This window comes from Stegostoma tigrinum, chromosome 7 (genome assembly GCF_030684315.1).
Source record: "Stegostoma tigrinum isolate sSteTig4 chromosome 7, sSteTig4.hap1, whole genome shotgun sequence".
In the NCBI taxonomy this organism is placed as follows: Eukaryota; Metazoa; Chordata; class Chondrichthyes; order Orectolobiformes; family Stegostomatidae; genus Stegostoma; species Stegostoma tigrinum.
The window spans coordinates 75962755-75975909 of NC_081360.1; the positions used below are offsets into that span (position 1 = coordinate 75962755).

At 42.4% G+C, this 13155-nt stretch overlaps 1 protein-coding gene across 5 annotated transcripts in view; it reads right to left on the reverse strand.

Annotated features, from left to right (window-relative positions):
• Positions 1-13155, reverse strand: part of LOC125454026 (von Willebrand factor D and EGF domain-containing protein-like) — a 304266-nt gene that overhangs the window by 114749 nt on the left and 176362 nt on the right. For all 5 annotated transcript variants that reach the window (XM_059647440.1, XM_059647438.1, XM_059647437.1 and 2 more), the window contains 2 exons: positions 7672-7833; positions 2968-3072 (listed from right to left, as the gene is read on the reverse strand). In XM_059647440.1, the coding sequence (XP_059503423.1) occupies positions 2968-3072; positions 7672-7833 (267 nt within the window). The remainder of the gene's footprint in view (positions 1-2967; positions 3073-7671; positions 7834-13155) is intronic.

The following is a 13155-nucleotide window of genomic DNA, read 5'->3' on the forward strand; positions in this document are numbered from 1 at the left end:
TGAACTTGAGTTTGTGGTGAAAGGGGTTAGTAAAGTTGATGATCTGTTGAACTGCTCCCACCCATCCACCTCACCCATTCCACTGACCAATTCCCACCACTCCCTACCTGCACTCACCTATCACCACCCCATCTACCTTCCCTAGCCCACCCCTCCTCTCGCTATTTATTTCCCAGCTCCCTTCCCTCTCCCCATTTCTGAACAAGGGTTCCAAACCAAAACATCAATTTTCCTGCTCTTCTAATGCTGCCTGTCCTGCTGTGCTCCTCCAGCTTCAACTGTGTTGTCTCTAAATATTATTAGTGTTTATATCAGAGAGGTCTTTGTATTTTTGGATAAAGACAAAGTCCATTTCTTTTTTTATAGCACCAACTGCCATATACTGGAAGGTACTGACTAATATACAGTGAAATGCTTTGGAAAATTAACAGCTTTGCACAACGTTAATAAACAAATCAGTTAATGGGTGAGTGAATGTTTACGTGTGTACATAGTAGGATGTGTGAAGTAACCAGACAAATGGTAGGATGGGTCAACCATGAGGATAGCTTGACAGATGGGTGTGGTAACAGCAAGGGTAGGGTAGGCTGCCAGCTGGGTGAGGTGAGTAGTTGGTTCAGGAAATGTTGAGAGTAAAGCAGCCATGTGGGAAGGGATACTTTTCAAATTAATAAATTCTGACATCAAGTCCCATAAGCAGATAGTAGAACCAGTAAGGCTACATTTACATTACCAAGTGCAGTTCTGGTCACCCTACTATAGAAAGGACATTATTAAACTAGAAAGAATGAACGTAAAGATTTACAAGGGTGCTACTTGAACTGGAGGGTTTGAGTAATAAGGAGAGGCTGGGGCTTTTTGCCCTGTAGTGTAGAAGATTGAGGGGTGACCTTATAAAGATTTATAAAATCATGACAGGCATAGATACCCAACTGTTTTTCCTCATGGTAGGGAAGTCTAAAATTAGAGCGCATAGGTTTAAAGTGAGACGGGAGAGATATAAAAGGGTCCAGAGGGGCAATGTTTTCACACACAGTGGTGAGTGTCTGGAACGGGCTGCCAGAGGAAGTGGTGGCAGCGAATACAATTTCAACATTTAAGAAATATTTGGACAGGTGCATGGATGGGATAAGTATGGAGGGATATGGACCAAACACAGGCAAATTGGACCAGTTTAATTGTGAAAACTAGGCAGCATGGATGAGTTGGGCTGAAGGGGCTGTTTCCATGCTGTAAACCTCTATGACTCTGTGACATTACTGAAAGGTTGGCCACATGTGGACTATTTCCACTTTGTAATGATTCTAGCTATAGAAAAGAAACTAGCAAAATTTAGGGAGAGAATTCCCTAACATAAGAGCTGGGCAACAGAATGTACAGACAGCAATGATGTAGGGATTAATACCGAAGAAGTGGAGATACCTCAAAAATTGTGATGGTTGTAGGAAGTTACTGAATCAGGGAGTGGATAGGCCTTGAATGGATTTGAAAAGAGGGTGAGAATGTTAAAATCTAAGCATTACCAGATCAGGAAGCTGCAGGTGAGCAAACACAGGAATGTTGGTAAAAAGGAATTGGTGTGAGTTGCCATATTGTCCATAAGATTTTATGTTTATTCTCTGCATGAAACTCGCAGCAAACTGCTTATCTATCTCATTATGCATATTAAGTAAAGGTTGGTATGGAAATCAAGATTCCTAAAAACAGCTCTTTACAAAACTTGAGCTCTTCTGTCCTAAATGAGATATTAAACAAAGGCTGAATAGGCTGGGGATGGTTTCACTGAAGTGACAGAGGCTGAGGGGCGATGTTACAGAGTCTTTTAAAATCACAAGGGACATAGATAGGGTGAATAGCTAAGGTCCTTTTCCTAGGATGGGGAGTCCAAAATTAGACGGCATAAGTTTAAGGTGACAGGGGAAATATTTAAAAAGGGCCAGAGGGGTGCCTATTTTTTTTTTACGCAGAGGACGATGCATGTTTGGAATGAGCTGCCAGAGGAGGTGGAGGTGGATACAAATACAACATTTAAGAGGCGTCTGGATGGGTACTTGAAGAGTAAGGGTTTACAGGGATATGGACCAAAGGCTGGCAAATGGCACTCAGTCAGATAGGGATGAAGAGCGGATGATTTGGATCGAAGGTTATATTCTGTGCTATATGACTCTATGACTGGGACTCTGTCTGCTCTCTCAGATGGAATGAAAAAGACCCATGGTATAATTTAGAAGTAGTGCAGGGAGTTAATCCCAGGGCCCTGGTTAATATTGATTCCTCGATTAACATCACGGCTTATTCGAATTCCTGTTTGGAGGTGTTTGCTGTGTTTGTTGCTGGTTTTTGACATTATGACCACAAAAGCTGAGAGGAAATACAATTCATTGTCTGTGAAGCAATTTGGGGCATCCATGTTCATGAAAGGTGCTTAGCGACTGTACATGCTAGGCTACAATACCCAGTAACATACCAAGCTGCATGATTTGAAAGAAAAAATGACTGTGTTGTCTGGGATACAACAGCTGGATCAGAGTTACACGAAGGCCAAGGAATGCAAGTCCTGAAGGGTAGGATGCCCTTTTCTGGGCAAACAGTATGCAGTTAACCAATGGCCAAGTTCAATTTCAGTTGGATAAGCTATAACCCCAGATACATTTGAGAGTCCCTACACGTCAGTCGTTAATAATTTCGGATAAGTACTGTGCATTCCTATAGGTGACAATTTCTCACTTTCTGACAGAGAAGCCAACTTTATTGCATGTGTTTTTCTCAATGGCTTGTTTCGGAAATCCTTGTTATATTAAAGGATCTTTCCAGGTGGTATGCTAACTCCTAGCTGACCAAAATCTCAAGTTTAATCATCGACAAGCTCAATGTCAATTCTTTTCAAGCATTTTGCATTTGAAACTGCAAGATTATACCGATAATTCGAATTTTCTGTTGAATCAATATTTCAAAAACTGAAGTTACCTTCAACTTACAAATTCCGTGAGGCATGTTGTCACAGATTTGGCAAACCCCATCATAGAGCGTTAGGACTTTTGTATTACTAAACAAGGTTCCATCATTTGTAATCTGCCAAATTAAAAAAAGGTATTTTCAGCAAAATAACTACATATTATTTTATTCAAGCATTTAATAATTGGAAATTTTTATCTGGAAAGTTAAAAATAAATCTCACCCTCAACTTGAACAACAAGGAATTCATGAAACCTATTTCTTAGCAGGTCATTAGCAAGGAAAAGAGCAGTGATTTCTTCCCTCGTGCGTGGTCTAATTGGTACCCTGGTAAAGGCTCACATGCAGGATTTTTAGAAAAATTTGAAAGCAGCTACTGCTTTTGGATGGACCACAGAATTCAGTGTAGAATTCAACCGCAGTGGGGAAGTCGTTTTCTTTCCTATTACATTGCTCTGTCTTGTAAGCTGCTTCCTATAATACAACATTGCACAGGAACAGGCCCTTCGGCCCACCGAGCCTGTGCCCATTCCTGATCTTTATTCAGACCTGCTACGCATTGCCCCATGGACAGTTACTATCCCTCTGTTCACCTCACGTTCACGTGTACAATCAAGATACATCCTAAACTTTGCTAATGTGTCTGCTTCCACCACCTCCACGAGCAGCATGTTCCAGGCACCTAACAAAGTTAATCCACACTCCTCCCCTAAACTTTCCCCCTCTCACCTTGAACCTGTACCCTCTCACAGTTGACCCTTCCACCCTAGGAAAAAGCTTCTGACTACCCACTCTATGTTTCTCATAATTCTGTAGACCACTAATGGTTGACCCTCAGCCTCCATCCTTCCAGTGAAACGATCTGAGTTTAACCTCAGATAAAAACCTCTCCTCATAACTAAAACCCTGCCGATCAGGCAAACCTTTTCTGTACCTTCTCCAAATCAGCCACATTCTTCTGGCAGTGTGGTGACCAGAGCTGCATGCAGTATTCCAAATGTGGCCTAACTAAAGTTTTGTACAGCTGTAACATAACTTGCCAAAATTTATATTTGCTGTCTCAGCTGATAAAGCATGCTCTATGCCTTCGAGACCACCTTATCTTCCGGTGTTGCCAAGTACGCCCAGATCCCACTGTATGTCAATGCTGTTAAGTGTTCTGCCATTTCTTGTATAATTCATGCCTGAATTTGATCTTCTGAAATCCATTACCTAGCATTTTTCCAGGTTAAACTCCATTTGCCAATTTTCTGCCAAAATCTGCAATCTATCTATATCCTGCTGAATCCTCTGCCAAACTTCCTCACTATTTGCAACTCTGCCAATTTTCTTGTCAACCACAAACTCACTAATCATACCACTTACATTTTCCTCCAGATCATTTATGTATACATTACAACCAACCAAGGTTATTCTTCAAATTTTTGTGGATTCATTTTTAATCCAAATCATGTAGAATGAGCTGTGACAATGGCAGCTAATATCGGCACTGAGGAAATTATAAGGAAATAGGTATTGTGGGCAGTAAATGTTTGGAAAGCAAAAGATGCTGGCAGAGAAGATTTGAAAAGTAACTAAAAAGAGAAAGCAGACAGACGAATGTACAGTAGCATACTGCTGGTTGTAGTTGAAACAGGCAAGGCTTTCAAATGTCGGACTGTATTTCCTAGCCCCTGAATGATGTGAAAAGTTGATTGGGAAAACGTAGCCAGATGTAGAAAAATTGATTGTTGGCATTGAGAAAAATAAAATCCAATTTTTTCACCTAAAATGTGCACAGTTGCATTGAGAATCTTGCTGTTGATGCTTATTTGCCTGTTTTTATATCTCATTAATATCTGATCTCACCTCACTCATGTCAATTTCCTAATCTCTCACACAAACTTGACAGTGGCAATTCCCAACATGAAAATCAGAGCGGGTACTTGGTGACTTCGATTCTCTACTTCCTCCTCCCGGCCAACATCTAGGCCAGCAGTCCCCAACACCTCAGGGCATGCTCCATGTACAGTGACCATCTGCATTCTCCCTTCCACAGAGATTGGCTTTGGACATGTAACAAGTTCATTGATTCACTCAGAATACAGATATACACGTCACAATGCCACTGGGTGTCAAGTGATCAAAGTGAGACTCTCTCTTGTTGGGGATGGTCATTGCTTGGCACTTGTGTGGTGCTAATTTTTCTTGGCTACTGTCAGTACAAACCCAGATATTGCCCAGGTCTTGCTGAATTTCAACACGGTCTGCTTCAGTACCCGAGGAATCACAAATGGTGCTGAATGTTATGCAGTCATGAGTGAATATTACAACTTCTGACCTAACGATGGAGGGAAGGTCGCTGATGAAGAAACTGAAAATGGGTGCGCCAACAACACTACCCTGAGGATCTCCCGCTGAGATGCCCTGGAGTGCAAGGCAGCAGAGAATGGCTGGTGACACATCTTTACGGAGGGCAGAAGATCATTAACCATGCTCCTGCACTGCTGGGCAGTATGCTATACCATAAATATTGCACTGGCCTAGGGTCTAATTTCAGACAAGGTTGTCAAGCTCTAGTGCCATGATCTCTTCTGGCAAACTTGAGGAAATAGCCCTCCTCTCTACCACTCTACTCAACAATACCTCCACATCCCTGTCAAAAAATCAACTGCCAACTTGTCTTTGTTTGCCACTTTTGACAACATTACTGTGAATGGCAGTCCCTTGCTGGCAGCTGGTGCACAGCTGGAGTTTGAATATGGCATTGGTAATGGGAATCCAGGGCGAGTGCACTTTCTGCTGATAAGTGAGATAATGCAGAAGTGGTGCCACAGAGGCGTGGTGTATATATAATGAGAGGAGCATTGTAAATTTAGAAAGCCTGCCAGGGCTTATGGCAAGAAACCTGCCATGAAACTCCCTGAAATTGACATTTAGCCATTTTTGTAACGTTCGACCTATAATGGTGGATTTCCCAGTGACCAGTCGCAATGGGTCATCTCACTTGAAAGTACTGAAAGCTTTGAGTCTTACAGATCAGAAAATCTCCACTCCCTATATTAATGATGTGCTCTCACACATTAAAATGATAATATTCATAGACTGATATCTATCTGCTGTAAGGATGGAAATTTGATAATTACTACTGGTGGCAGTCTGTGTCGTTTGATGTAGAGAAGGCTGAATAAAAGAATAGGATTTGCTGAGTGAAAACAGACCACAACACATTAAGGTTGCCGTTAACTACCTTGGTGATTGTCTTATGGGATAATGGTGTTGTTGATGAGTTCCTACACATAATCTCTATGATTGGTAGTGTGTTTTGGAGACCATCTGTCCAAAGTTACCAGTTCTTCTCAGAATGCTAAACTCACATCAGCATGTATTGGAGACTCAGTTCCCTATTGTGCCTAAGAAATTGGCTCCACAAATACCATCATTAAATACCAAGCAGTAAATGATAAAGAAACCTACAAACCCAGAAACCTATAAAATTCTAACAGCTTGCCTTCACTGGTCAGTGCATTATAAGTATGAGTTGGCATGTTCAGGTCATTGGTTAAGCCACGTTTGGAATACTGCATTCAATTCTGGTCTCCCTGCTATGGGAAAGATGTTGTTAAACCCAAAAGAGTTCAGAAAAGATTTACAATGAAGTTGCCAGGATTGGAGGGTTTTGGCTGCAGGGTGAGGCTGAATAGGCTGTGGCTTTTTCCCTGGAGTATCAGAAGCTGAGGAGTGACGTTATAGAGGTTTATAAGATCGGGGGGGGGGGGGGGGTGGCATGGGCAGGGTGAATAGCCTATGTCTTTTTTTTAGGGAAGGGATGCCCAAACCTAAAGGGCATAGGCTTAAGGTGAGGGGGAACAATTTAAAAAAGATTTGAGGGACAACCTTTTCACACAGAGGGTTGTGCATATATTGAACAAACTGCCAGAGGAAATGGTAGAGGAAGGTACAATTACAACATTTAAAAGGCATCTAGATGGGTACACGAAGAGGAAGGGTTTAGAGACATATGGGCCACATACTGGCAAATGGGACTAGATAGCTTAGGATGTTTGGTCGGTGCGGACAAGTTGGATTGAGGGTCTGCTTCCTTGCTCTATGATTCTATGTGACCCATTGTCAAACCAGTTACGAAAAAGGAGACCAGAAGTTAATCTTCACTCAGTTCTAGATGCAGTCACAAAGTAAAACATAAATGAACAGCTCCTAACTCTGCAATCCACCACCAGTGTCAATTCGTCTTGTTTTATTTGTGTGCATGTAATTGTCAGAAAGTGCCACCATCTGAATGCACTTCACCTTAATTTATACAATTAATATAAATTACACGTATACTGCACCAAACAAAATCCTGAAAGAAATCTATAACTACAATTAGAATAAATCAATACAAACTGTATCCACTCCAACCTCAGCAAGCCTATAGATTACAGCTTGCTCAGTGAAATATTGGTAGTGCAGATTTGTTTTGAATTTACATACCCCATCAGCAAAAGGTCATGCTCCCCAACTGAGCTACTCTAATGAGTGACCAGAAGAACCTTGCATATTCAGCACAGGATTAATGAAGGAGAAAATGAATTTGGGGGAAATAGTAACAGTTTGTTATTCAAACCCAGTGTTAAACACAAACAATTCAATAACTCCAAAATCAAGTTACAACATCAAAGTATAGTTTGAATTTCAGTTTAGAGTATTTTAGTCTTCGGAGTTTCAATGCCTTACCTTTATTTGCCACCTGGCAAAAGGTTTATCTGAAAACATGAAATCCACGGTCTCAGTGGCCAAACTTGTCAGTGCTGGAATTTGGCAATCAACAGCTTTGGTACTCAGGAATGTTGCCTTTGTTATTAGCGTAGCTCCCAGAATCCATTCTTCATTCACGTACTGCTCTCCACATTAACAGGAAACAGAAAGCATATATTCACATTGTGATCTGCGCAAGCCCTTTAACCACCACAGAAGAAAGCAACAACTCAAAATTAGAAATCTTGACCTTAATTGTTTCTTGCAACCAATTAATGATTGCCAAAGCCACCCTTTGCTGTATGGGCATAACCTCTGGTGTACAGGTTAGTGATGATGTGAAGGTGCCAGTTTTGGACTGGGGTGGACAAAGTCAAAAGAAACATAACATCAGGTTATAGTCCAACAGGTTTATATGAAATCACAAGCTTTCCGAGCAAAGCCCATTTGTCAGGTACACCTAGGTCCCACTGGACAATCACGGCAATATTTCTCCAATATGAACTGGTAACAGATGAGGTTCCTTCATATGGTATTAGAATTATAGCAAGCTTCACATTAGACTGTGGTACTTCCTTCTGTTTGAAACTGCAATCAAATATTTGAAACAAAGATATTTTAAAATATTAAAGATTGTTGTATTGCGTCAATATAGTCTCACCAGGCCACAGGCCTACTCTCTTATTATAGAGACAACCAGTGGTAATTTAACCTGTGGGCCACCGTACCTCAGGCCATGGGAGAGGCTGAGAGGGAAAGGCCTGCATGGTAACCTGAGCCAGTGCAGAAGATTGAACACATGCTGTCGGCATCGCACAGCTTCACAGACCAACCATCCAGCCAACTAAGCTAAACATTTCATTCTGCAGGAAACCTATCTCCAATGTATGATTCGTGACAGGTTTGAAATTGACAGCAAAGACAAATAACCTTGTTCAAGTATTCTTTGAATAGGGCAAATGATTAGGAACAACTTGGATTCCCAGGGTAAGCTTCATGAATTTCTGCCAGATTCTCTAATTTTGTATATGAAGTCACTGATGCGGTAAAAAGTTTGGTTTCTGACTAGTTCAAAGCAACAAAACACAATAGACAATAGGTGCTGGAGTAGGCCATTCGGCCCTTCGAGCCAGCACCACCATTCATTATGATCATGGCTGATCATCCACAATCAGTATCCTGTTCCTGCCTTATCCCCATAACCCTTGATTCCACTATCTTTAAGAGCTCTGTCTATCTCTTTCTTGAAAGCATCCAGAGAGTTGGTCTCCACTGCCTTCTGGGGCAGAGCATTCCATATATCCACCACTCTTTGGGTGAAGAAGTTTTTCCTCAACTCTGTTCTAAATGGCCTATCCCTTATTTTTAAACTGTGTCCTCTGGTCCTGGACTCACCCATTAGCGGAAACATGCTTCCTGCCTCCAGAGTGTCCAATCCCTTAATAATCTTATACGTCTCAATCAGATACCCTCTCATCCTTCTAACTCAAGTGTATACAAGCACAGTTGCTCCAATCTTTCAACTTATGATAGTCCAGCCATTCTGGGAATTGACTTTGTGAACCTACGCTGCACTCCCTCAATAGTCAGAATGTCCTTCCTCAAATTGGGAGACGAAAACTGCACACAATACTCCAGGTGCGGTCTCACTAGGGCCCTGTACAGCTGCAGAGGGACCTCTTTGCTCCTATAGTCAATTCCTCTTGTGATGAAGGCCAGCATGCCATTAGCTTTCTTCACTGCCTGCTGTACCTGCATGCTTGCTTTCATTGACTGATGTACAAGAACACCTAGATCCCTTTATGTTTCCCCTTTACCTAACTTGACTCCATTGAGATAGTAATCTGCCTTCCTGTTCTCGCCACCAGAGTGTATAACCACACATTTATCCACATTAAACTGCATCTGCCATGCATCCGTCCACTCCACCTAGCCTGTCCAAGTCACCCTGTATTCTAATAACATCCTCCTCACATTTCACCCTGCCACCCAACTTTGTGTCATCTGCAAATTTGCTAATATTACTTTTAATGCCTTCGTCTATATCATTAATATATATCGTAAACAGCTGCAGTCCCAGCACCGAACATTGTGGTACCCCACCGGTCACTGCCTGCCATTCCAAAAGGGACCCGTTTATCACTACTCTTTGCTTCCCGTCAGCCAACCAATTTTCAATCCAACTCAGTATTTTGCCCCCAATACCATGTGCCCTAATTTTGTTCACCAATTTCCTATGCGGGACTTTATCAAAGGCTTTCTGAAAGTCCGGGTACACTACATCCACTGGCTCTCCCTTATCCATCTTCATAGATACATCCTCAAAAAATTCCAGAAGATTAGTCAAGCACGATTTCCCCTTCGTAAATCCATGCTGACTCTGACCTATTCTGTTACTGCTATCCAAATGAGTCGTAATTTCATCTTTTATAATTGACTCCAGCATCTTTCCCACCATTGACGTCAGGCTAACTGGTCTGTAATTTCCTGTTTTCTCTCTCCCTCCTATCTTGAAAAGTGGGACAACATTGGCCACCCTCCAATCCGCAGGAACTGATCCTGAATCTATAGAACCTTGGAAAATAATTACCAACGCGTCCACGATTTCTACAGCCACCTCCTTAAGTACCCTGGGATGCAGACCATCGGGTCCCGGGGACTTATCAGCCTTCAGACCTAACAGTCTATCCAACACCATTTTCTGCTGAATATAAATACTCTTCAGTTCGTCCATTACCCTCGGTCCTTCAGCCACTACTGCATCTAGGAGATTGCTTGTGTCTTCCCTAGTGAAGACAGATCCAAAGTATCTATTCAACTCATCTGCCATTTCCTTGTTCCCCATAATAAATTCACCCGTTTCCGCCTTCAAGGGCCCAATTTTAGTCGTAACCATTTTTTTTCTTTTCACATACCTAAAAAAGCTTTTACTCTCCTCCTTTATATTTTTGGTCAGTTTTCCTTCATAGCTCATTTTTTTCTCTGTGTATTGCCTTTTTAGTTATTCTCTGTTGCTCTTTAAAAGCTTCCCAGTCCTCCGGCTTCCCACTCATCTTTGCTATGTTATACTTCTCTTTGATTTTTATACAGTCCTTAACTTCCCTCGTCAGCCACGGCTGCCCCCGCCTCCCCTTGGGATCCTTCTTCCTCTTTGGAATGAACTGATCCTGCACCTTCTGCACTATATCCAGAAATACCTGCCATTGTTGTTCCACTGCCATCCCTGCGAGGGTATTGTACCACTGAACTTTGGCCAGCTCCTCCCTCATAGCTCCATAGTTCCCTTTATTCAACTGCAGCACTGACACATCCAATTCTCCCTTCTCCCTCTCAAATTGCAGATTAAAACTTATCATATTATGGTCACTACCTCCTAATGGCTCCTTTACTTTGTGGTCCCTGATCAAATCCGGTTCATTGTACAACACCAGATCCAGAGTTGCCTCCTCCCTGGTAGGCTCCAGTACAAACTGTTCTAAGAATCCATCTCGGAGGCACTCTAGAAACTCCCTTTCTTGAGGTCCAGTACCATCCTGATTCTCCCAGTCTACCCGCATGTTGAAATCTCCCATAACAACTGTAGTGATACCTTTGTGACGGGCCAATTTCAACTCTTGATTCAACCTGCACCCTGCCTCCTGACTACTGTTTGGGGGCCTGTAGATAACTCCCATTAGGGTCTTTCTACCCTTACAGTTTCTCAGCTCTATCCATACTGACTCTACATCCCCCCTCGCAAGGGACTGAATATCATTCTTCACCAACAGGGCTACCCCACCCCCTCTGCCCACCAGTCTGTCCTTTCGATAGCACGTATAGCCTTGAATATTCATTTCCCAGGCCCTGTCCACTTGAAGCCACGTCTCAGTTATCCCCACAACATCATACTTGCCAACTTCCAACTGAGCCTCAAGCTCATCCACCTTATTTCTTATGCTTCGTGCATTCATATATAATATTTTTAATTTGTTTCTCCCCTCACCCTTCCTATCAATCCCTATTTCACTTGGCCATACCGTACGATCCCTTCTTGAGTTTTCTGCTCTGTCGATTCTGTTGTCCTCCTTAACCTCTCTTATTCTCACTTTCCCATTAACTTCTGCCATAAGAGATCAATGGTCATGCTTTTGAAAGGGACTTATCTATAAATCCTATGCTATGATTTAATAAAATTCATGAATCAATCAATAAAGCTGAATAAAATAAATGTTTTGAAATATGTTGTGTTTTTTTTGGCTCATTGCAGTATGCCATGGCAGTGGAAAGAACATTTTTCCTATTTGTCTGTCTGTCTGACTGACTGACAGTCAGCCAGTATTAAATAATGCATCAACAGAAAGTCTGAACCCCAACTTCAGAGAAATGCATTACATTCGCATGCATTTATACCATCCTTAGAGGAGGATTTTTCCCTCACATTTCCTAACCCGACCATCAAGCTAAGCCATGGGTATAAGGCCCATTGGGGGAAACCATCATTACAATTCTCCCCAGGCCACCCAATTAATGGTAAAAGGCAGGATCCTTAACGCAACAGGATATGGAGGCCCCTGGCAGTGAGGCACTGCTACATAGAGACTGCATATCTTTGCCCTGATTTTGATGCTGCTCAAGTTTATTGACACACACTCTGAATGCGAATGTAAGTGCCAACAATAACGAGAACCTCTCATTCCAGCCTAACCCCCACAGCATCCAAGAGAAGCAACAGGCCTGTAGGATAGTAGTATGGCCATTTTACTGTCCAAGGTGCAAAGTGATCGGCTCCGACACTTTGTGCAGTTTATCCAACTAAGGGAGACGGAGAGATCTGCAAAGCTGGAGAACCAATGTGTGGCCTTCCAGTTTGAAAGGAGCAGGAAGTGGTAATGCAAGTGAAGGGAGAAGGTGCTTCAAACTGAGCAGGCTGTGTGCACATGGCAGTTCGGAGCCAGGAACCTTCAGGAAGGCCACTGGAGTTCTTTTTAACTGACCATGGTAGGGGCCAAAAATCAAGCTCCAGGTCTTGTTATTCTGTAGAATTATACTGAATACAAGATATAGAAACAGGCAGTGGGATCAGCGAGTTAGCCTAAATATCACACACTTGGCCCTTCGTTGAAAAGAGGGAAAATCACAGCCTTCAACTCAGTTGACTGCTCATTGTCCCAGCCATGTGCATTGATGCTTCTGGTGCTGTTAGGGCGAGGACCACCCCAGCCAAGTATTGCTCTTTGGAATGTTTACTGGTTACAGGAAAGTCAGTATTGCCTGCAAGACACAGCCATCAACTGCTCAACTGACAGAATGGGAAACCTTTCTAACTAAAAATCCTGGCCCTGGTGTCCAGAAGTCTTTCCATTTGTCGTCTAACTGTCTTCAATTTCTTGACTTTTCAATTCTATCGCTATAGAAGTTAAGTACTTTCCCTGGTTAAGATGTACCTGAGAATAAATGTGGCACCCGCATGGGCCCCAGCAATGC